The sequence below is a fragment of the Teleopsis dalmanni genome, chromosome 1 (genome assembly GCF_002237135.1).
Source record: "Teleopsis dalmanni isolate 2A chromosome 1, ASM223713v2, whole genome shotgun sequence".
NCBI classification, from domain to species: domain Eukaryota; kingdom Metazoa; phylum Arthropoda; class Insecta; order Diptera; family Diopsidae; genus Teleopsis; species Teleopsis dalmanni.
This window is the reverse complement of record NC_051846.1, coordinates 3,962,964-3,984,753: the sequence shown is the minus strand read 5'-3', so window position 1 is coordinate 3,984,753 and position 21,790 is coordinate 3,962,964. Positions and strand designations below refer to the sequence as shown.

The 21,790-nt window shown below is 32.6% G+C and overlaps 1 protein-coding gene across 1 annotated transcript in view; it reads left to right on the top strand.

Annotated features, from left to right (window-relative positions):
• The window catches only part of LOC119672491 (putative uncharacterized protein DDB_G0277255), a 67,782-nt gene extending 54,726 nt beyond the window's left edge, over positions 1-13,056 (top strand). The window contains exons 2-6 of the mRNA XM_038083550.1: positions 4,780-4,931; positions 5,470-5,548; positions 5,653-5,655; positions 10,357-10,507; positions 12,205-13,056. Coding sequence (XP_037939478.1) covers positions 4,780-4,931; positions 5,470-5,548; positions 5,653-5,655; positions 10,357-10,507; positions 12,205-12,938 — 1,119 coding nt within the window. The 3' untranslated portion in view covers positions 12,939-13,056. The remainder of the gene's footprint in view (positions 1-4,779; positions 4,932-5,469; positions 5,549-5,652; positions 5,656-10,356; positions 10,508-12,204) is intronic.
• The last annotated feature ends 8,734 nt before the right edge of the window (positions 13,057-21,790 follow it).

Here is a 21,790-nt window from a genome sequence, read left to right as displayed (position 1 = left end):
AGGACGACATTTGTACCACACGATGGGTTGTAAGCAGTTGCCACTGCAGTAACAGCAACACACGAAACACCGAACGTTACAATGAAGTTGCATTAGTGTTGCATTTGCTGCTACTGCAGATGCTGCAGATGCTGTTAATGCTGGATTTGATATTTACGTTTTGATGTTGCTTGGAATAATGTTGCTGTTGCTGTTGCTGTTACTGTTACTGTTGTTGTTATTTCTATTGTTTTTAATGTTTGCTGTTAGAAGCGAATGTACATTGAACTTTATACTTTTTTTCAGTGTGATTGCTTGCTCTTACATTGTGTTGCGGTTATACTTTCCAGAAGACCCTCGGGGTTATATATGCAATTATGTATAAATACAGTCAGTCAGTGCACATTTCTATATATTTATAAATATATTTGTGTTATATGTAAATGTGTGTCCGCATGAAACTATGTTATCAAGCAACGGTTTGATGGAAAATGTGCATTACTGCATAATGTAAGAAAATCAAAGAAAATTAAAGAAAAAATTATGAAAAAAAGTGAAATTCTGTTATTTCAGCTATAAATTTTCTATTGGTAACACTGCAATGAACTCTTCACAGCACTACGTGAACTTGTTGGTAAACTGAGTTCAATGATATCTGAGCATAGTTTCAATTATAAATGGACTGAATGCATAATTCAATTTCGAAGGCAAAATTTAATAATTTTTATATATTATTTTATATACATATTATTATTAAAAATATTAATTTATTGCTTTTACAATATGAGTGCTATATTTCCACTCATTAATATTTTACACTTATGAAAAACCTAAAAAAAAAATAAAATTTTCAATTATTCAATTGCATGTGGTTTGGTCTTTATATGCTTTTTCACACTATACTTCAAAATTTATGCTCGACTCCGATGTATCTATGCAAATTTTAAGGTCAACCTTTTTTACTATACAATTTTCTTTATTACACGGCGTGCGAAAAGCGCATAAGTTTGCGCCATTATTCGTATCTATGCACGTAATTCTATCTTTCGATGCCGTATGTGAAAGTCTTGATTGTTATTAACCCCATGATTATCCCATCCAACTAATATAGCACTAGCCAAAACAACAGGTTGAATGGTTGAGGTATGTGCACATTTTTGGAGTTGATAATATATGTTGGTGTTTTCATCAGATGCAGTTGTCTTCTGCAGTAGTGGCTTTATTAAAATCCCGGCTTTGTTCACCCCAATGCATTCATTTATGCTCAAAAGTTTGCATGCATGCATGATAAAATGTAATAAAATTGATTTTGTATAATATTTTGGCTTTTGAGGAATTAAACTTATGGGTGAATAAAACATTATCAAGTGGCAACGATGTTCTCACCTTAGAAACTATCAAAATAAATTTCAATTTTATTATTACCATGAAAGGTAATACATAGTCATTTTGTTCGTCGGACTTTAAATGGATTACGGCACGCTTTACTTTCATAAAATAATTAAAAATATGAAAAAATATGAAAAAATATGAAGGAAAGAATAATTTTTCATTTGTATTCATAAGAAAATAATAAAAAAATATGCAACGTTTAGTTGAATTTCAATTTAAAACTTGAATATTTAAGTTTGAGAATTGAGTTTATTGCAGTATTTTCGAAAAATACTAAAGCCTATATATGAACAGAATGCATACTTGATCAGTATCAAAAGCTGAAAAATTTCGGGTATATATGTTTAAAAATTAAGGAATAATAAGGCAGCATTTGGTTGAGAAACTTATGTCATTTTCGATTGGTAATCTAAATTAAATCTAGATTTAGTCTAATTTTACTTTCGATCTTTCAAATTTTGTTGTCTAATCGAACATTTTTAGAATAAATTAAGATTTTTTCAGTAGTATTAGTAGCAGGGTTCCTATTTGCTCACTCATGAGCAGCTCAGGCTCATTGGCTCATGAGCGTGAGCCCAAAATTGGCTCATATTGAAGAGCTCTGTAGTTGTGCTCGCTCGTGAGCGTGAGCCATCGTATGAAAAGAGTTTTTTGCCGGCTCATGAGCCGTGAGCGGAATGAGCCAAAATGAGCCGCTCATGGTTACGCAAATACGAACTCTGATTAGTAGACATTTATACTCTTCACAAATACATATATCGAACCAAATTGAGCTTTATCTGTCAAGTCATATGAAACAGCTGTTAATTTTAGAGTAATCTTGCTACTGTAGAAAAATATCCAGACTGTTATAAATTAATCTTGAATATTATACATTTTACCCTATATTTACCAATCGAAGATAAAAATTGTACAAAAACTGCATTAAAAGAGCATCTCGATTGAAAAAATTATCCCAAATTTACTAATCGGCAACACCTAAGATTAGAGGCTATTTAAAAATGTTGGATTTTTTCTATCGTTCCATATCCTATTTTTGCTTGCACTTTATATTGGTATTTCGTCTTTTCATAGTTATAAATTTTTAACATTGTATAATCAGTATTAAAAATTAAATAGTAAATTATTTGAAAAATATTTTAAGTGGAAATATTGTAAATATATTTTTTAAAGAGATTTCTAAAAATTAATAAATTACAACAAGAAAAATCTTTTCATATTAATTAATCAATTAATTTTTTTGGGTGAACATACATTTGTTTCGAGTATTGCCAAATACCTATCATCAGTAATCTTGGAAATATTTCTTTTATTTAATTATTCGTAAATAATTTTTTGAGACTGCAAGTACCAGGGATTGAACTCGTGCCCTGCCAAATTTGAAGCACAGAGTCAGCGTTCATTAGCCAACTGACCCAAAGCCGTACTTGTATGTTCGTACATTTTTGTATATATTTTTTAAAAAACTATTGCAATATAAACCAAAACTTCGAACTGGAACTAAAATATATTCAGGGCAAAATACATTAGTTTTTTATTAATATACGAATACTGGGTAATATTAAAATTATATGCGTTTCTTTTGTCACTAGATAATGTTGCCAACAGAAAAGTAATTATATTCGATCATGACAATATCAAACCACACACATCTTTGATGATTTAGGATAAGTTAACAAAACTTTGTTAGGAAGTTTTGATGCATTCACTATTTATTTTGATCTCTGCAAAACTCTCTTAAGAGTAAAATAATGGAGTAAAAATTTACTCCACAAAAATAGTGAGAACCTATTCAATCGAACCTGGTTACATTAATAAAAAAATGCATATATGACCTATATATGACATATGTATATATATGACTTTTATATATCGGGTTTTGGTTGCCTCAAAACCCACTGAATCTCTAGAGAAATCAGTTCTTTTCCATTTTTATATTGTGTCTAAATGGTTGTAGATGCAAAATTGATTAGTTTGGAGGTGTTAACCAAAATCTGAACTGATTTTTAAGTCCTTTGCACTCTAATTTATATATATCATAAATAGATTACTCCACTACGCATTATTAAGAACGAAGTACTGGGAGAAGACGAAGAACATACGTGTGATTGTAATCTGTATTCTGCGTTACTGAGATTATATTGTTAATAAAACTCTTAGATAAAACATTTAATCTCTTTGTTGTGAATAAAATATTTACAAAAGATAGAAAAACTGTCAACAACTTTAGTTGAAGTCATCTATCTGAGCAAATTTATTCGCTACGCTATATGCCGTCTGTAACACATATTTAATATTGCTTCATTAAAGACTAATAAGGGTTTTATTGCTAATGAATATATTTTACTAATAATCATAAATGTGATTTATTTCACATATCATGTTTATAGAAGTTTATATTATTTTATTAAGGACTTTTAAGGACTTTATTGCTCACGGTTTGATTTATCTGCAAATATTTAATAATATAGCAATGAATATGTTGGATAGTACATAGCTAATGTGGGTAAAAAAGTTGAGGAATCAAAAAGATTAGTTAAACACTTTTAAAATCATAAAATATTTTATTTGAAGATTTTATATCTAAATGCATAAAAATTTGTTTATTACTAATTAACCGTGAACATTTACCAAATAAAAGTTTAATTTGTTTATAGAATTACAACTTAAAGTGAAATTCTCAGCAAATTTGTGAACATAATAATTTGTTTGCTGGCATAGTTAAGATGCGCCAGCATCTTAGCAAAGGTACATATACGAGAAGTACTTGCACTTCTTGCAGATGATAATCTCAGAAGAAAGAAGCTAGCATTTTGCAAAAACGTAAAAATTGTTGAAATAAAAACTCAACTCTTGTTTTGCTTATAAAAATAATAAAAATAACAATAAAAAAATCTAACTGCCTAAGCAACTGTGAAACAAAAATACAACTTTTTTACAATGTAAGTGTAAAGTTGCACATCTTACAGTGTAAGATGCGCAAAAAGTGGCCTTAAAATTGAACGTTTTCTCGATAAAGATGTAAAAATGCTAAAGAAACTCTCGATGCATACGCAAAATGCAGCGGCATGAAAAGCTATAAACTCAAACTTTTTGTTTTATGAGTAAATTAGCCTATCAGCATTTGCATAAACAGTATCTTCAGCAGCTAGTTTTAGCGATACAAAGTCAATGCTTAAAAAGAATTATGACTAAATGCAGCTGCACTTCAACCAGATACCCGTGAGCACATGAGATGTGAAATATGCGAAAAATGACTTAAACATAATTAACTGAAACGAAGCACTTACTTACTTAAACAATAACATACGTACAGCCAATGTTTAAATATTTGTAATTAGCTAAATACTGTATTAAACCTTTTTAATATTTTTTTGTTTTAACATTTTTTATTTTTATTTTTTACAGAAACCGTCGGCCACAGCAAAACCCACCAAATATCACTACTATCCACACAATCAACACATCTATTTATTGCCGGAATGTGCGATCCAACAAGTCTGCAATGCAGTTTATGTGCGCCTAAATTATACACAACCACTATGTGCCTGTCCATCGAGGTAAGTTGAACACAGGAAGTGATTTCTATGATAAATTTGAGAAACGTGCAAGTGTATTAAACATTTACACACGTTGGAAAATAGACAACCGATATGCCGGTACAGATATCTGTCTGGGTGTCTACCTGTCTATCGGTCTATCAGTCTATCTTATTGTGTATATGTCTGTCTGTTTGTCGCTTTGTCTAGTTCCAAACATTCCCATTACAATATGCAGAAGAATCGATGTACACAGAAATAAACGCCCCCGATTGAGGTGGAACAGTACTACGATCAAACTTCTCAAGATGCTTGAAAGAAATTAAACAATTTTACAATTAGCCTGATTATATGCCTCACTATATGCAAAAAAAAATTGCAAGCTATTACATTGTGCTATCTTAAGTAAAATATTTAAATAGAAAAGATAGCTAACTAAATAATATTTTATTAAAAATAGTTTATGAAAAATGTCACGCCCCTTCTTTGCATAAACAGCGAAAACTTACATTCTTTTCGACTTTATAATTTATTATATGGATTATATTTTTTCTGCCAGGTACCGTGATCCGTGCTCTGCTAGCCTAAATGAAGATGATCAGCACACCACGAAGCTAATCGGTGATGGTAAAAAAAAAGTAAGTAAATCTCTTTTAAATTTAATTGAAGTACACTAAGAAGTTGCTAAGATCCGAAACCGCAACGCTGAAGTAAATTAAAGAAATGCTAGGTTCACGCAAAGCAAGTAAGCTTTTGATTGCCAAACCAAATTGAAAAACCACGCAAAGCTCATACAAAAGAACTCAGTTTAACTGCCCAAAATTGTTTAAAACCAAAAACTAAAAAAATTATTTTTAAATTACTTAACTGCAGATTTCAAATTCAATGTTAACTAAACAAAAACAATAAAAAAAGGCATAAGGCATAAGGAGGGATTTTAGCCAATTCATACCTGCAGCACTGAGCAATTTCCCGCTAATTCTATGGAGGCTGTTTTTTCTTTCCAACTACTCCAATTGCGCCTATTTAATGCCGTATAAGCTTACTGACTCATAAACAGCTTGTAGCTGACTAAGTATTACTAATCAAAAGTTACCGGTTAGTTTGCCATCGGTTAATGGTCCGCATTTTTATTGTTGGCAATAAAATTATCAAATGTTTGTATCAACCTGGAATCAATTTTAACTAGGAAGCATCTTCTAATGCAGTTACATGTTTGGCGGCTATGGTACCGTAGTAGCCACTCTAACAAGCACGTAATTGCATCAATTTTAAAGCAAACGTTGCAAGCCACCGATTTGGGAAATCTTATTTCCCCCATCCAAAAAAAAGTATACAAATATTTTATTGGTTATCTCCGTGGTATACTTCTTCTTGGAGTTGCTCACACGAAATTGTAGTTTTTATTTATGTGCCCAATTAGGAGTTTTTTTCAAATGGATTTTCACGCAAGCTACTTTTATTAGGAATTTATTAGCAGCATTAATTTGTTGCTTAGTGTGAGCATCTCTGAACAGTAATGTTTTTGGGTTAACAAGACTTAGACTCGTAAATCATGTATGTAGGCAAGCGGCCTATTTCCGATTTCTATTACTTGTAAATGAATTTAATATGAAAATTACTACTAATAAAACAAAATGTTTATTAGATGATTTGTTTATTTAATTTTTTTATCATCTAATAAAAAATAATATATACACATGTAGACAATATTTATTTAAAAAACTAAATTTATTAATGAAAAGATTAATATAAATAAAACTATTCACTAAACATATGCATTAATAAAAATATTGAGAAATATTGCCATAAATATATCTGAAATCAAATTTTATATTTTTTCTGTAAAAGATCAACGAGAAATCCATGGTTTTCCCAAAATTATTATAAAAACTTCACAGATACATTTAAGCAATGCGAAAAAAAAGCAAAATACATCTTCATCTTTAAAATGTATCTTGACAAAGTTAATTAATTTTACATATGCAAAGAAAAAAGCAAAACACATCTTCAAAATATATCTTGACAAAGCTAATTAATTTCACATATTTAAATAAAATAAAAATTAAAACTAGTTAAAAAAAATTATTTTAATTAAGAAATTTAATGGAAAGAAATAATTTCTCTCGTCCTAATTACTTTAAATTCAAAAAATATATATAATTATTTGTTAATTATCACCTTTCCGAAAGAGATTAAGGCACTCTAGATAGATAGATCAATTTTGAAGGGGTTGAGATCATCATGTCACTGTATCCTCTGAGTATTACTGTGACAAACCCACTTTAGTTCTATAGGCGCAGAGCAGTTTAAAATGGCATTATATCCCTTCGAAAGATGTTGACTATTTCTGTTATAAGTGAATAGGCAGTTGATAAATACCGATGTCTGAGACTATCTCAGTGACACAGAATATGTTCTGCCATTTTTTTCTGTTCTTCGTGACAAAGTCTGCAGCTATCGTCCCTTATAATATATAGATTCGAAAAATGTTTCTAAACTCCATAATGTCTAGTGGGAAACCCTGTAAGAAATCGAACACCTTTTCTATTCAGCATTAGTAGCTCCCTATTAAAGCACTCTGATACCCGAGAATTAAATGAAATAAAGTAAAGTGAAAGATTATCCACCTTCTTAGCTCATATTTTGCAATTATTAAAAAACGACTTAAGCACCTTTATTCATTAGTTTAAAAGAGTTTTGAAAATTCGGCTCAAAACTTTAATTTTGATCTATTTTAAATCAGAAAATTTTTTGCACTGATAGCACCATCTGATATCTGATATTGCACCTTTATCGCTTTTGATATCGCTTTTAATAATAACAGTTATAGTAATATTTATAATTATAATTGGTTTTCTCAATTGTCGATTTTATAGTTGTATCCGATAAAGATTAGGCCTATTATTGAATAATAATAAATATTGTAATTGTTATTTGCTTTGTCGATACCAAGTACAAATATCTCAGAACTTAACTTATCCTTGATCTAACATTGTTGCTTATAAAAACCCACTATTAGAAAACTTCAAACATATCAGAATATTGTATTGAGACGTGTGCTAAAAGCTCCATGGTATGTCATAAATGAAGATATACACAAAGACTTGAGAGTCGAAAGTGTGTAAAAGTATATCAAAGACAGAGCGTTGAAATTTTTCGATCTTGTGGATGAGCACACTTATTCAGAATTGAGCTCTCTCAAATCAAATGCAATATATTTTCCGCCAAGAAGATGTACTAAACTTCCAACCACACATCTGTAAATTTAAATAACTATTTATCAGACCTCAACGGAGCTCTTATTGCAGAAGATCATCCAAGTGGTCAAGTAATGCAGAAAGTATTGAATTTAGGTTCTCAAGTTCCTAAAGTTCCTTTCTCCTATTTTAGCAAACAAAGAAAAAGAATAAGAGATCTAACATTTTCAATACTCCCATCGAATTACATTTGCTCCTTCTAAACAAATTCGTAAGCTTTGTTTAAGGAAGGAAATGGATTAAATATGTAGCAGGTTCTCAAGTTCCTAAAGTTCCTTTCTCCTATTTTAGCAAACAAAGAAAAAGAATAAGAGATCTAACATATTCAATACTCCCATCGAATTACATTTGCTCCTTCTAAACAAATTCGTAAGCTTTGTTTAAGGAAGGAAATGGATTAAATATGTAGCAGGTAGCGTAATCAGATTTTTATCCAACATATAAAAGAAAATTGGCTTGATTCGTTTAGTATTATTATTGAAAAGCATTTTCCTGAACTCTAATGCAATCCTTACAATGATTTTCTAACTTCTTACTTGTTTCTTATACAACGATTTGATAACACTTTTAAAATCCTCTGTCCTTTGTTTTGGCGATAACATGTTTATTCAAGTCAAACTTTATTCTTTCCAACTTTCTATTAGAGATTTACGAGCAGGTAGTAATCTTTAGTGACACAATTAATCCGAAAAATGTACAGGATGCATAACAATTCGAGCTGCAATTCGTTTAGTTTGGTCGTTGTTAATTTAGACTATTGACTAGATTACTTTTTTCTTCCTTATTTGGAGCCTTGTTTTTGTCAGTATATTAATTGTGGATCAATGAATCAAATGTTCCTGACATTATTATAATAATTTTAGAAAGGATATTTAGTGTTTTGTCTTATTTCTTACATGTTAAACATTTTTGTCGTAATACACAATTTTATCTTTTTAATCTCTAAACTACACTCCCTTCTATTTCAATTATATTTAATCGAAACCACTTGTGGAAACATATTATTTAAATTAATTAATATTAGTAACGCTATTGGAGAAAACAATACTTTTTTTTAGTTTTGTTTGAACTTGATATCGATTGAATTTAATATCAATTTTAGTGGAAATGTTAGTATAATATTTAAACATAAATTAACAAGTAATACTTTTAATGGCCTCACATTAGCCAGACTGAACGATAATTTAATGTCATCCTTTGACGGTCGATGGACATTAACATGCACTCCATAGCCACGAGCTAATTGAAACTAAATGACAAACCAATAAAAAAGGAGCTGACAATTACAACAAAAACAAAGCGAAAAAGTCAATCTTGTCAGACCAACGAAGAGACTACCGCGCCAAGCCGGAAATCTCATTTGATGATTGCAATTTAAGGCAATTATTACGAGGTAATGTTATGACCCAAGGGAAGACAGGGAATAATCACAATAACAACTATAACGGCTAAAAACAACAGAAACAACAAAAACAATACGAATTTGGTCTATGCCCGCAGGTTAAATCGATTGTTTTATGCAAAACATTGAATTGTCTTTAAAGCTATCAAATCATTGGCCTCTTGAAGAATGTACAGTACTGTAAAAAGAGTGCCAAAGGCACCGAATTTAATTTAAATTACCGGGGGTTTCGAATACCCATAATAGAAAATTCACAAATAAAAATAAATTTCAATGCTAATTTCTGGCAATTTGGTCATGGAGGTTGCTGCACTTTTTATTGGCATTGAATCCAGAGAGACTAAAAACTTTTTTAAGTCGCCGCTTCGTAGCAAATCTAATAAAAAAAGGTGCATTTCTTTCTAATTTAACTACAAAAAAAAAATAAAGGTGATTAGTAGAGTTTTTCAAAGCCTGCATATGTATTGTCGAGTACATGTCATCCATTAATTGTAGTTTTTATAAAATAGTAAAATTAAGTTTAATGTCAATATTGTGTGGCTTAGTTCCATTTCAACAATTTCAGCAAAAATATTAGTTGACTTTTAATTGGCGGAGCAATATTAAAAGACAATCTGAGCAATGCGTTTTTGTGCTAAAATAAATTGTGGCAAATCTCAGTGCACAAAAGCGAAAGAAGTTAAATGCTAGCGTTTACTCCGCTTACTTCAGAGTCGGACCCCACATGCTTTCATAATTTTAATAAATGTTTATTTAATGTATTTTACAATTTTCTATTCCACAGGCAATTACCTTAGCGAAGACATGCGAGGCAACAACGGAGATGCGTGAGTGTCGCTCGCCAAAGGATTGGTCTTTGTTGGCTTTGCAGAACACACGCACTGGAAAATCTCATTATCTAGTAATATGCAGGTGTCCAGATCATTTTAAAATGGGTACGTTTAAATTTTATTGGTTATTTCTAGTTATAATAAAAATAGATTGAAAAATCCATGCCGCACGAATAGTTTCTCCATTCTTCCAATTTATTTAACATTAAATTATTTTATTCATAACAAATCGCTGGTATTTAAAAGTACTAATGATGATCATAACAATTTAGTACTACAAGTAACCCTTAAAGGTATAACAGATTATATGGGTTTCTGGGAACTAAATTTTAGATTGTTTGTTTTTATTGGAATCGTAACAAGCAACATTACTTTTGGAGCAACAAGAGTTGTAGTATAAAAAATATGAATACAATTATTAGATTAAATAATTTATTTTTCAAAGATATTGCTATAGCTACATTTAGCTAGCTAGTTTTATTATACAAGGTATTAAAACAATAAATTAAAACAAACAAAAAGCATCTAATTATTAGGTAACTAACAAGCAATTTAGATTTAATCAGATTTAGACGATTTCACGCAACATTTAATTAACTGAAATACAATCAATAATTCAAAGATCAAAGATAGTCCAAAGATCGCAAGGATTTTGACACTTTAGACGACGTATTGGCTTATATACAAGAAATTGAAGGCCTTTACTATATAATTTTTCTCTAATATATTCACTATTTCGATAATCTAACAAATCGCCTTTAATAAATGAAAGCGAATTGCATTATCGTGTTTATAGCCGTGATTAGCTTTATACCTAATAATACGTTTCCACTGGTTTCGTTAGACCAGTTAACTTACTGAAGATTCAAGTAATTCAAGAAATCTCAAGTAAGTTAACTGGTCTATAACGAGCCCAGTAGAAACAGACTTCAAGTCAACGCAAGAAGCACTGGTATTTTTGATTCAAAGATCAATCGGATTTACGTTCTAAACCCACTTCTGCATCACTGAAAATAATTGCTTACTAAGTAGGCTTCCCCAGGTGAATATATTCGGAATAAAACAGCGCATATGCTTTCAAAAGCTTGTACCTATCAACTGACAATAATAATATTTACTTAATAATAACTGATAATAATACTTAATGGTACCGAAATATGCCGAAACCAATTCACGAAGTCATTTGTCATTGGCAATCTATTATTCACCAGAATTATCTCCGAATTTCAATGATTTGTATGAAGGGCGAATGAAAGAATAGTCTTTAGTATATTTTTAGTATATATTTTACTAAAGATGTTTCCAAAGACATGCATTTGTTAAATATGTCTATAGTTACTAATACATTTATAGTAGACGTTTGCGAAAAATACCTATGATAACAGAAACATAATGCGGAATACAGACATCTTGTATGTTATTAAAGGATATATTAGTGAAAATATGTTTCGCAATAGATATTAATAATAAATAGATATTAATAATAGTAAAACTTTATATATATGCGTTGAATACCAATGTATTACTACAGACAAATATTTTATATATGTTAAACTTGTATAAAATAAAAAAAATTTCATACCACCGTGAAGGTGGTGTCAACTGAAAAATAATCAACCTCCGAACTGCAGCCAGTGTGAATACGACTACTCACTATAAATAAATAATATTTTTTCCTTCTAACTCCTGCAGATTCAAATCACTTTTTTCAACTCTACTAACATATCACACCTTTAACAATTAACATGATTAATTAATAGTAAAATATTTTTATAATTAAAATTTTTGTTAATTTATTTCAGAGGGACCAATGGCACATGATCAACCAACCTATGCTAGCGTACCAGGCATACGTGTTTTTGGCATGATGTGTGTTAAACCCGGTTACTCAGTGCGTAAGCCATCGGCTCAACCTCCAAAACGTTACCAGCTGCAAAAACCCTTCTACAGGCCACAAAATGTACAAAGCAGCAGTAGCAGTTTCTTAAGCAACAGTCAATTCAATAATAAGGATAATTATGGACGTCCAACATATGGGCTAAATAATGGCGGTTCATCTTCCAGCAGTAATTATCATGGTCAAGATATATACTCAAATCAACATCAAAGCGGATATCAATATCTGAATAGACCAGAAAGCTCACACAGCTCACCATTAAGTTCATCGAATTATCGTCCAGAATCGATCAATAATTTCCAAAATGGTATATACGGCAGAAATAATGAACGCAAAGGAGCCACATCTATAGAAGCAGCAACAGAAGAGGACAACAAAAGCTCTATCAGCACAAGTACATTACCCACAGAAGAAGCGAGAACCACAATGACAGCAGCTGACAGTGAAATTAACAGCAGCAGCTCAGCAGCGGACCTGGGTGTGACCATTAGTGCAGACTCGAGCACAACCATACAAAGTGAAGAAAATAAGCGTGAGAAACGCTCTCTCGCTGAAAATACTATTGATCTAGATGATGACACGCCTGAGTTTCCATGGGATCGTGTGTTGGAGTTTCAGCAGACAATTGTTTGGGACTAAACATGCTCTGCTGATTTTAATTTAATTTAGTTTTACTTAAGAGTTTTAAACAAGCATTAAGATTTCCAAACTAAGCAAAAAGAATTTCAAATTAAACAATTTTCAATGAAACTTACTGTGACTGAACGCAAAAATTTCTAATATTTAATACTTTATATATATTTAAATGGAAAGAGAAGGCATATTAAACAATATGGCATTTCATTCAAATCTTCTAACTAGAACTTAGCATATTTTGTCGACAGAATATACTAACTGCAAGATACTTTAAATTAATCTAAACTTTATATTTAATTTAGTTAAGTGGCATTTAACATTTTTTTAATATGTAAAATTCAAACATATAACTTCTATATGTTTTAGGTATACGATACGATTTTATAAGTAACGAATTAATTAAATAATTTTAAATGCGCAGAATTGTTTAATTAATTTGTTTGGTGTTGAGTTAGAGAAATACTAATTTCTTTCCCAAGAAAATTATTATTGGTAAAATTCTACAAACCTAACACCGTATCAGTTTAAATTTAATATTTAGCATAAAACTATTTATTATATGCTTAAATGTAGGCTGCATTTACTAGTAAGTAATTTATGAACAAAAATATAAATTTAAATTTAAAATTTTTGCATTAAAATAATGTAATAAATGAATATTTCTATTTATAAAAATAAAATAAAATTTCAAATATAATTGCGTCTGTATAAAACTTATTTACTCACCCAATACTTCAGCATCCACTACTATATTACAACTGTACATCGGACTGACTAAACGTTGAGGTTGATTTTGAAATGCTTGTTTGCAGGCTTCCTTTGCCGTTGTTAAAATTTGTCCTATAAGAAGAAATTCATATAAATATTTCATATACTGTATATAATTCTATTGTGTCTTCACAGCTTACCAGAAAAGGGTCCAAACGATTTGGTATTTAACTCATCATCACTTGCATGCACCGACCATTCCAATACCACAAAACAAACGCCTTGCATAGGTTCTTCACACAATGGCCCAGCGGAAGATGTCAGTTGAAAGCCATTTACAAAAGAACTATTATAATTACAGCGGATATCACTAGTGTCCCTTCCAATCCTACTACTGTCAACATCTGCTGTTCTATTAAGTGCGTACCATAGATTCGGTTGCTCATAATCACTTAAATTAAGTAAAATATTTGTGCCACAATTACGTGGCCCTAAGGCCCACAAACGTTCTACCAACTCTGCTGTATTATATGAGCTGAGTTCTTTTAAATCAAAATCTTTAAAAGCGGCTGTTAAATTAGTCTTAATTTGAGCTAATAGAGAAGTAGATTTCTCTGATACAGGGGACGACTTAGACATGCTTGACAATTCCTGCAATAAAAATTAAATAAATCGGTTGGATTAGAAAAATTTTAAATTCAAGTTAATAATATTTATATTGTAAAAAGTTGGTGCATGTTGGGAGCGAAAGCAATTAAAATGAATGCAAATACACTTGTCAGGCACGTAGTTAGAAATTTAATTTGAGAGGGACTTTCAAATAATATCTGAGATTTATATATATATATATTTAAGTGCAGTCCTTCGATTCATTTTCGTCCTTGCTATGAAAGTAGCCACACCCTTACTTATATTCTACGTTTCTGTACTTATTAAAAAAAGATACCTACAACCTAAACCCATATACAGATTGTGATTTCTGGAACTGCTGGGTCTACTTTATATATAAGAAATGTGGAACTGCCAAGCACTTATATATAAATGCAAGAAAATGCTAGATGGCTACACAACAACATAAACATGAATTGAGATGTTAAAAAACAGAACTAATACTACTATTTATTGAAGAGTTAGTGCTGAGTCACTTTAAGTCTAAGCACATCACATTTTACGGTCACGATGTAGCATTACTTTTTTATAACACCGCGTTATCAAATCTCAAAATGGTTACAGGCTCTTCGGGGAGGTATGCAGATCTGAAGTCAATTATTGTTTAGTCTAATAAAGTGATAAACAATAATCTAGTCAAGGTGTAGAGAGGGGTTTTGAAGAAACCTCCAGTTAAAAAAGAGTATAGCTCAAAAGAGTACTAGCTCAAAACATAATGCATTGAAGGGGTTTCCCTAAAGCAATCTGAATATTAAAAATATATATTTCTTTAGATATATTCATACCTTAAAAAAGCTTGTATACTTTTCTAACAAATCCACTACACTCTGTGGTAATGGTAATGCTATAACTTTTACAGTACTAAGTTTATTCGCAGTTTGTAGAGTAACGATCTTCTTTGTAATATCCTTATCGGTTGCAGTTCTAACTATGGTCTCATTAACCATATCTACTGTAGCATCAGGCACAATAGTTTCACGAAATGATACGATAGGTTTGGAAACATTAACTTTGATTTTTGCATAATTTTCTTCTAAATCATGGACACATTTCTCGACATGTACTTCACCCAAAGTGGTTATAACATGTTCTCCGGTAGCTGCCACAGACACTTGCACGCAAGCATCAGCCTATAAGTAAAGTAATTATAGATTAACAAAATATATCACCTTCTATATGGTATATGTTAAATACCTGATTTAGTAATTTCAATCCTTTAATTAGTTTTGGCGTTTCTAATGGATTGACAGGCTCTATTGCCACTCTTAAAATTGGTGTAGCCATAATACTTAACTCACTGAAGGAACTGCAGTGCATTGTGCTACTCAAAGTAGCAGTTTTAATAATATCATTTTCTAAGCCACCGATACCAACAATATTACCAGCTGGTACTTCATCCAGTGGTTGTAATTCACCACCCATAAAGAGGTATAAATCACCAACAGTTACTTCAGTAACATAAGGCGAGTCTAAGTTAAGTTGACTGAGCAATATAGATAATATGAAATTAATCAAAAACTAATTAAATTTTCAATAAACTAAGTACTCACTCCTTATTGCGTGGGTCATGCTTAGGTGTTAAATTGTATAACTTCATACCGCGTTTTATGGTGCCACTAAATACACGTGCAAAAGCTATGAACACAAAATTCTCTTTGTCTGCTTCACAAAGCGAAGAAATCTCTTCCTCGACTTCTTTTGTCTCTACATTTAATTTTTCTACACCAGTTGTTATGCTCTCCAGTTCAGTTTGTGCAGCCAGTTTTTTTCGTTCCTCAATACGTTTGCGTACTTCATCACGTCGAGCCTGCAGTTCGTCCTCAGTGAACCGTTTCGGTTTATTTTGTGGTAATTGTGCTATGTGCACTGGAAACATCTATTCGAGCATTTTTTTTTTATTAAAAATTGGAATACTAAAAACTATTGATTAAAAATGTTTACCTTAGAAACAAATGCAATGACATTTTCACTTTTATCATCACAACGTTTAAAATCTTCCTTTAAAGCTAATGTCTCTGGTGAGTATGTGCTCAAATCGGCATTTTCCGGATATAGTAGTCTTTGCGCACGTTCATCGGATATATCATTTGGTGGTGGTATATGTTTTATAACCATTTCAAGCACTGTACGATCAACTGGTAGCCACTGACCAAGCACAGTTTTTATTTGTGCTTTTGGCTCACCTAAGCGTAAGTCACGTGGTAACAACTTAATACCAAGTTTTTCTGCAATGACTAGAGAGGAAAATACATAAATAAACTACTATTTTCTTTTGCATTAGAGAGAGTTAAAGTAAAGTTCTTACCTGGTAATTTCTCTTTGTCTTTGCGTATAACGATTGTGTCATATAAACTCCATATGTTTTCCAGAACAAATTGTACAAACATTGGCTTTTTTGCTTTCTCCTGTGCACCTGCAACAGCACAATTCTTCTTCGCATTATAATAGTAATCGCCCCAGAGCACCTGCTCTAATTCCTTACAACCCATATTTAAGCGTTTTGCATATGTGACTGCAAAATCTGTGACCGAAAATGCCCACCCATCAAAAGCAGAACAAAATATCACATTTCCGGCTGCAGGTGAGAAATACAAATTGGAATCATCAACTTCTTCCAGTGCAGATTCATAGGTATCCTATTTATATTTTTTTATAAATCAATTAAATAATTATTTTTAGTAACATTACTATTCAAGTAGTAACATTATCGCAAACCTTTTTAGCTATATCCTCCTTTGCAAGCACGTCTGATGCAAAAATTTTACCAAGTGCTGCGTTTACTTGTTCCAAGATCTGTGATATATGAAAATAGGCATCCAAAGGTGTCATTTGTTTTTCTAAAATCAAACGATCTATTTTGTTAAGCACCAGCACAGGCTTCAATTTCTCAACATAAGTTTGTTGCAGACACACACTAGTTTGTGGACAAACTCCCTCAACTACATCCACCTAATTTATATAGAGTGAGGAGAGTAATGTTAATTTTGTTAGAAACTTAATTTATTCAATAAATTGTAATATTATTTTTAAACTTAATAACATTTATTATTAAAAGGCTTTGGTGGATTGAATTGGAGTTGTGTAGGTAATAACCTATTCATTTCAAAATTATCTCAAATTTAAAACGATCTATAAATAGAGACTAGTAAATATCAAACAATTCGTGTATTTAATTATCGAATACAATCGAAATAAGATAATTTCATAACTTTAACCAATACCTTGAAATCCGTTAAGCTGATCAGTAAGTGAGGGAATAGATTCATTATTATTATCATACTCACCTCACTTAACAATAGTAAGTAAGGTTGAGATCATAAGTATTTACATAACAAGAAAGTTTTCAATAGAGTTCTACCTTAAATCTTTAAAGTATTCACATTTCATTAAAGTCACAATATAGTTAATGCTAAACAGTTATTTATCATGCATATACTTGTAGTGGTTTCTTATGTTGGGGTTTATTTCGAATTGAACACTCCGTATTGGTAATGGATAAGTTTATTTATTTCTTATACTTAGTTATTATAAAATATTCTTAAAGTTAAGATTTGTGTTTTTACGTTTTATTCACGTGCTGCTTTGTCTTTTTCCAAACTACTACTGGCGGGAACTGCGGATATTGTTGTCTCCTTTGTGCCTTGTTGACAGTTCTTTTTATTATATTTTTTGGTGCTGCCACAGTACTCCCCCCTAAGTGATGGAGTCACTGAATTTGGTTGGAAAGCGAACGTTGCGTCCTGATTTTGTCAGGTTAGCTGTTGTATTTGGTCGCACAGACTGGTCGCCATTAACGTTGTTTGGAGTGTGGTATACCATTGATTTGTTGTGGATGTCAATGTCTGTATCGGGACATATGAAAGCAGCTTTAAGACGATCTATGCTAACTGTTTGTTCTTTGTTTTCGATCAGTATTCTAAACGTCTTGTCATTTCGCTCTAGTATTTGGTAAGGACCATCGTAAGGTTGCGTCAATGGTGGTTTTACCTTGTCATTTCGTATAAATACATGCGTGGCTGAGCTTAGAGCCGGTTGGATGTGGTAGCCTCGGTCTATATGATGCGATACCAACGTTGCCTTGACGCTCTGCATTTGTTCTCTTAGCTTGGTTATGAAATCGTGTTGATTTATATTTCTGTGGCTAGGGTTGCTTACTATTTCGCCCGGTAAACGTAGAGTTTGGCCATATAGCATTTCAGCAGCAGAAGCTCCAATGTCTGGTTTAAAAGTCGTGCGTAGACCTAACAATACTATTGGTAAAACTTCTGTCCAAGAAGTTGTTTGGTGGCACATTAAGGCTGCTTTTAATGTGCGGTGAAATCGTTCCACCATTCCGTTACTTTGAGGATGGTAACTCGTAGTTCGTAAGTGTTTGCAACCGATAACTTCAGCTAGTTGGTTGAACAATGAAGATTCAAATTGTCTTCCTTGGTCTGTTGTGATACGTAAGGGTACGCCAAAACGTGCGATCCATTGAGTAATCAGTGCGTTTGCGATGGTTTCCGCTGTTTGATCTGGGATCGGAATTGCTTCTGGCCATCGGCTGAAACGGTCGATGATGGTTAATATATATGTGCAGTTGTTTGATGGTGGTAGCGGGCCGACGATGTCTATGTTTATATGTTCAAATCTGTGTTCAGCGAGTTCATATTGACAAATAGGTGAACGGTTGTGACGTTGCACTTTAGAACGTTGGCATGGGATACATTGTCGGGTCCAGTTTCTGATATCAGCATTTATAGAAGGCCAGAAAAATTTTTCAGCTATCATTTTTGTTGTGCCCCGAATGCTGGGATGAGACAACCCATGCGTAGCTTTAAAGATATGTAGCCGGTATTTCTGCGGAATGTAAGGACGAATTCGCCCAGTTGAAACTTCGCAATAAATTTTATCTGATATTGTTGGTAAAGATAAAAGTTTGATTTCGATGGAATTGTTGTTTTTGATATCTTGTAGTTGTGGGCAACATCGTTGTAATCCAATTATACAATCGTAGTCGATTTTTGGGATGCTAATACTATCTATCCGCGAGAGAAAATCTGCTGGGATGTTGTCTTTTCCGCTGACATGAACGATATTCGTTGTAAATTGACCTATATAATCAAGCTGTCGGACTTGACGTGGTGAAGCCTTGTCGGACTTTTGCTGGAATGCGAACGTGAGTGGCTTGTGGTCAGTTATTAATACGAATTCACGACCTTCTAACATATGTCGAAAATGTTTTATGCCCTGATATGCGGCTAACAACTCACGATCGTATGTGCTGTATCGTTTTTGTGTATCTGTTAATCGTTTAGAGAAAAAACCGAGTGGTTGGAACGTGCTGTTTGTCACTTGATGAAGAACTGCGCCGAGAGCTTTATCCGAGGCGTCTACTTGTAATGCAAGCGTAGCAGTTTTTGACGGATGAACAAGTAGTGTCGAGTTTGTTAGTTCATCTTTACATTTTTGGAAGATTGTTTTGTTCACTTCGGTCCAGCATAACGGTGTGTTGTCGTTCTTCTTGTTTCCTTTTATCATTTGTTGAAGTGCAGTTTGAGAATCTACAGCGTTTGGTACGAACCTGCGATAAAAGTTAAGTAATGCTAGAAATCTTCTTAATTCTTTTGTTTTTGTTGGAAGCGGGTACTCGCTGATGCTCTTCACTCGATCTGGTAGAGGTTGAATGCCCTTTTCACTGATGAGATAACCAAGAAATTTTACTGTGTTTTGAGCAAAAACGCATTTTGATACGTTTATTATTAAACCATGTTTTCTGAATCGTTCGAATACTTGTTGCAAGTGTTGCCTGTGCTCTTCCTCGTTTGCTGATGCAATAATGACGTCGTCAATATAGGCAAAGGCAAATTCGAGATCTCGTAATACTTCGTGAATGAAGCGTTGAAATGTTTGACCTGCATTGCAAAGTCCGAATGTCATGTTAGTAAATTCAAATAATCCAAATGGAGTTATGATCGCCATTTTTGGAATATCCCCCGGTTCAACTGGTATCTGGTGATATGCCTTAATCAGGTCGATGGTTGAAAAAACTTTTTGGTTATATAACATGTGTGCAAAATCATGTATGTGAGGAACTGGGTAACGATCTGGGATGGTGATTGCATTTAAGCGACGGTAATCTCCGCAAGGTCTCCAACTACCGTCTGGTTTTTTTACCATATGTAAGGGGCTAGCCCAATTACTGCTTGATGGACGGCATATTCCGGCTGTGACTAAGTTTTGGAATTCTTCTTTTGCTGCTGCTAGCTTGTCTGGAGGTAATCTACGTGGTCTCTCACATATTGGTGGACCTTTTGTTAATATGTGGTGAGTGACTTTGGTCACCTGGCGATTTGTCGGTGTTGGTTTAGTGATGTCGATATATTCTTTTAGTAGATCTGCAATTTTGCAAGATGTGTTCACAGTTGATATTTTTTTCGCATTTACCTTACGTTCGCTTGCGGCTGAGAAAATGTTTGTTGATGTGTCGATCAATCGTTTCATTTTTATGTCTACTATTAATCCGAAATGATTTAAAAAATCTGCACCGATGATTGAAGTGTTTACATCTGCGATAATAAATGGCCATGTGAAATTTCTTCGTAAGCCAAGAGCTAGAGTTATCTCTATTTCTCCAAATGTTTTGATCGTAGAACCATTTGCTGCGTAGAGTATTCTTTCGTTGTTATTGTTTGTATTTGAATTTTTTTGTTTGGCGGCAATAAGTGAAACATCTGCACCCGTGTCTATTAGGAATGATTTTTTTGTCTTATTGTCATAGACGAACAGTCTTGTAGATGTTTCGTTTACAACTTCCTCTGCCGCCGTAGACGAAGTCGGTTTTAGTTTTTTGTGCCATATGCGCATGGCTGCTTGCAATTTTTTGCATTTGACGCATATGTTCTATGATACCAACAATTTGTACTGCTCTTTTCTTCACTATCATCATGACATTGCCGGTTTCTGGATGTTGAACGTGAACGTTGATTTGTTCTTGAGCGGTGTTCGGTTGATAATTTCGAGACCATTTTCGTAAGTCTGGTCACTTCTCGTTGAAGCTGTTCGATTTGTGCATCACGTTGAATATGAGCTGCTGTAGGGGCGTTAGCTGCATTGACATAAGTTCCTTGCATTGTTGAATTTATACGGATTGTTTCGGTTATGTTGTCTGCCAATTCCGCCATCTCAGGTAGTTCCACTTGAATTGTGGCTAGACTTCTGTACTTCTACAGGAAGACGTTGTAACCATAACCCTTTCAGTAATTGTTTGTCTTGTTTGTTTCCACTAATGCGTTGCAATTCGTTTAAAAGATGAGATGGCTTTTTATCCCCAAGCTGTAAACCACTAACTAATTTTTGTATGCGTTTTTGTTCACTATCCGCAAAGTTTTTTATTATTGCTTGCTTGATAGCTTCGTACTTCTGAGTTGCTGGTGGATTCTGTATTGTGTTATAAATCTGTTCTAACAGCGATGCATCCAGTGCTGCGATAACTGTGC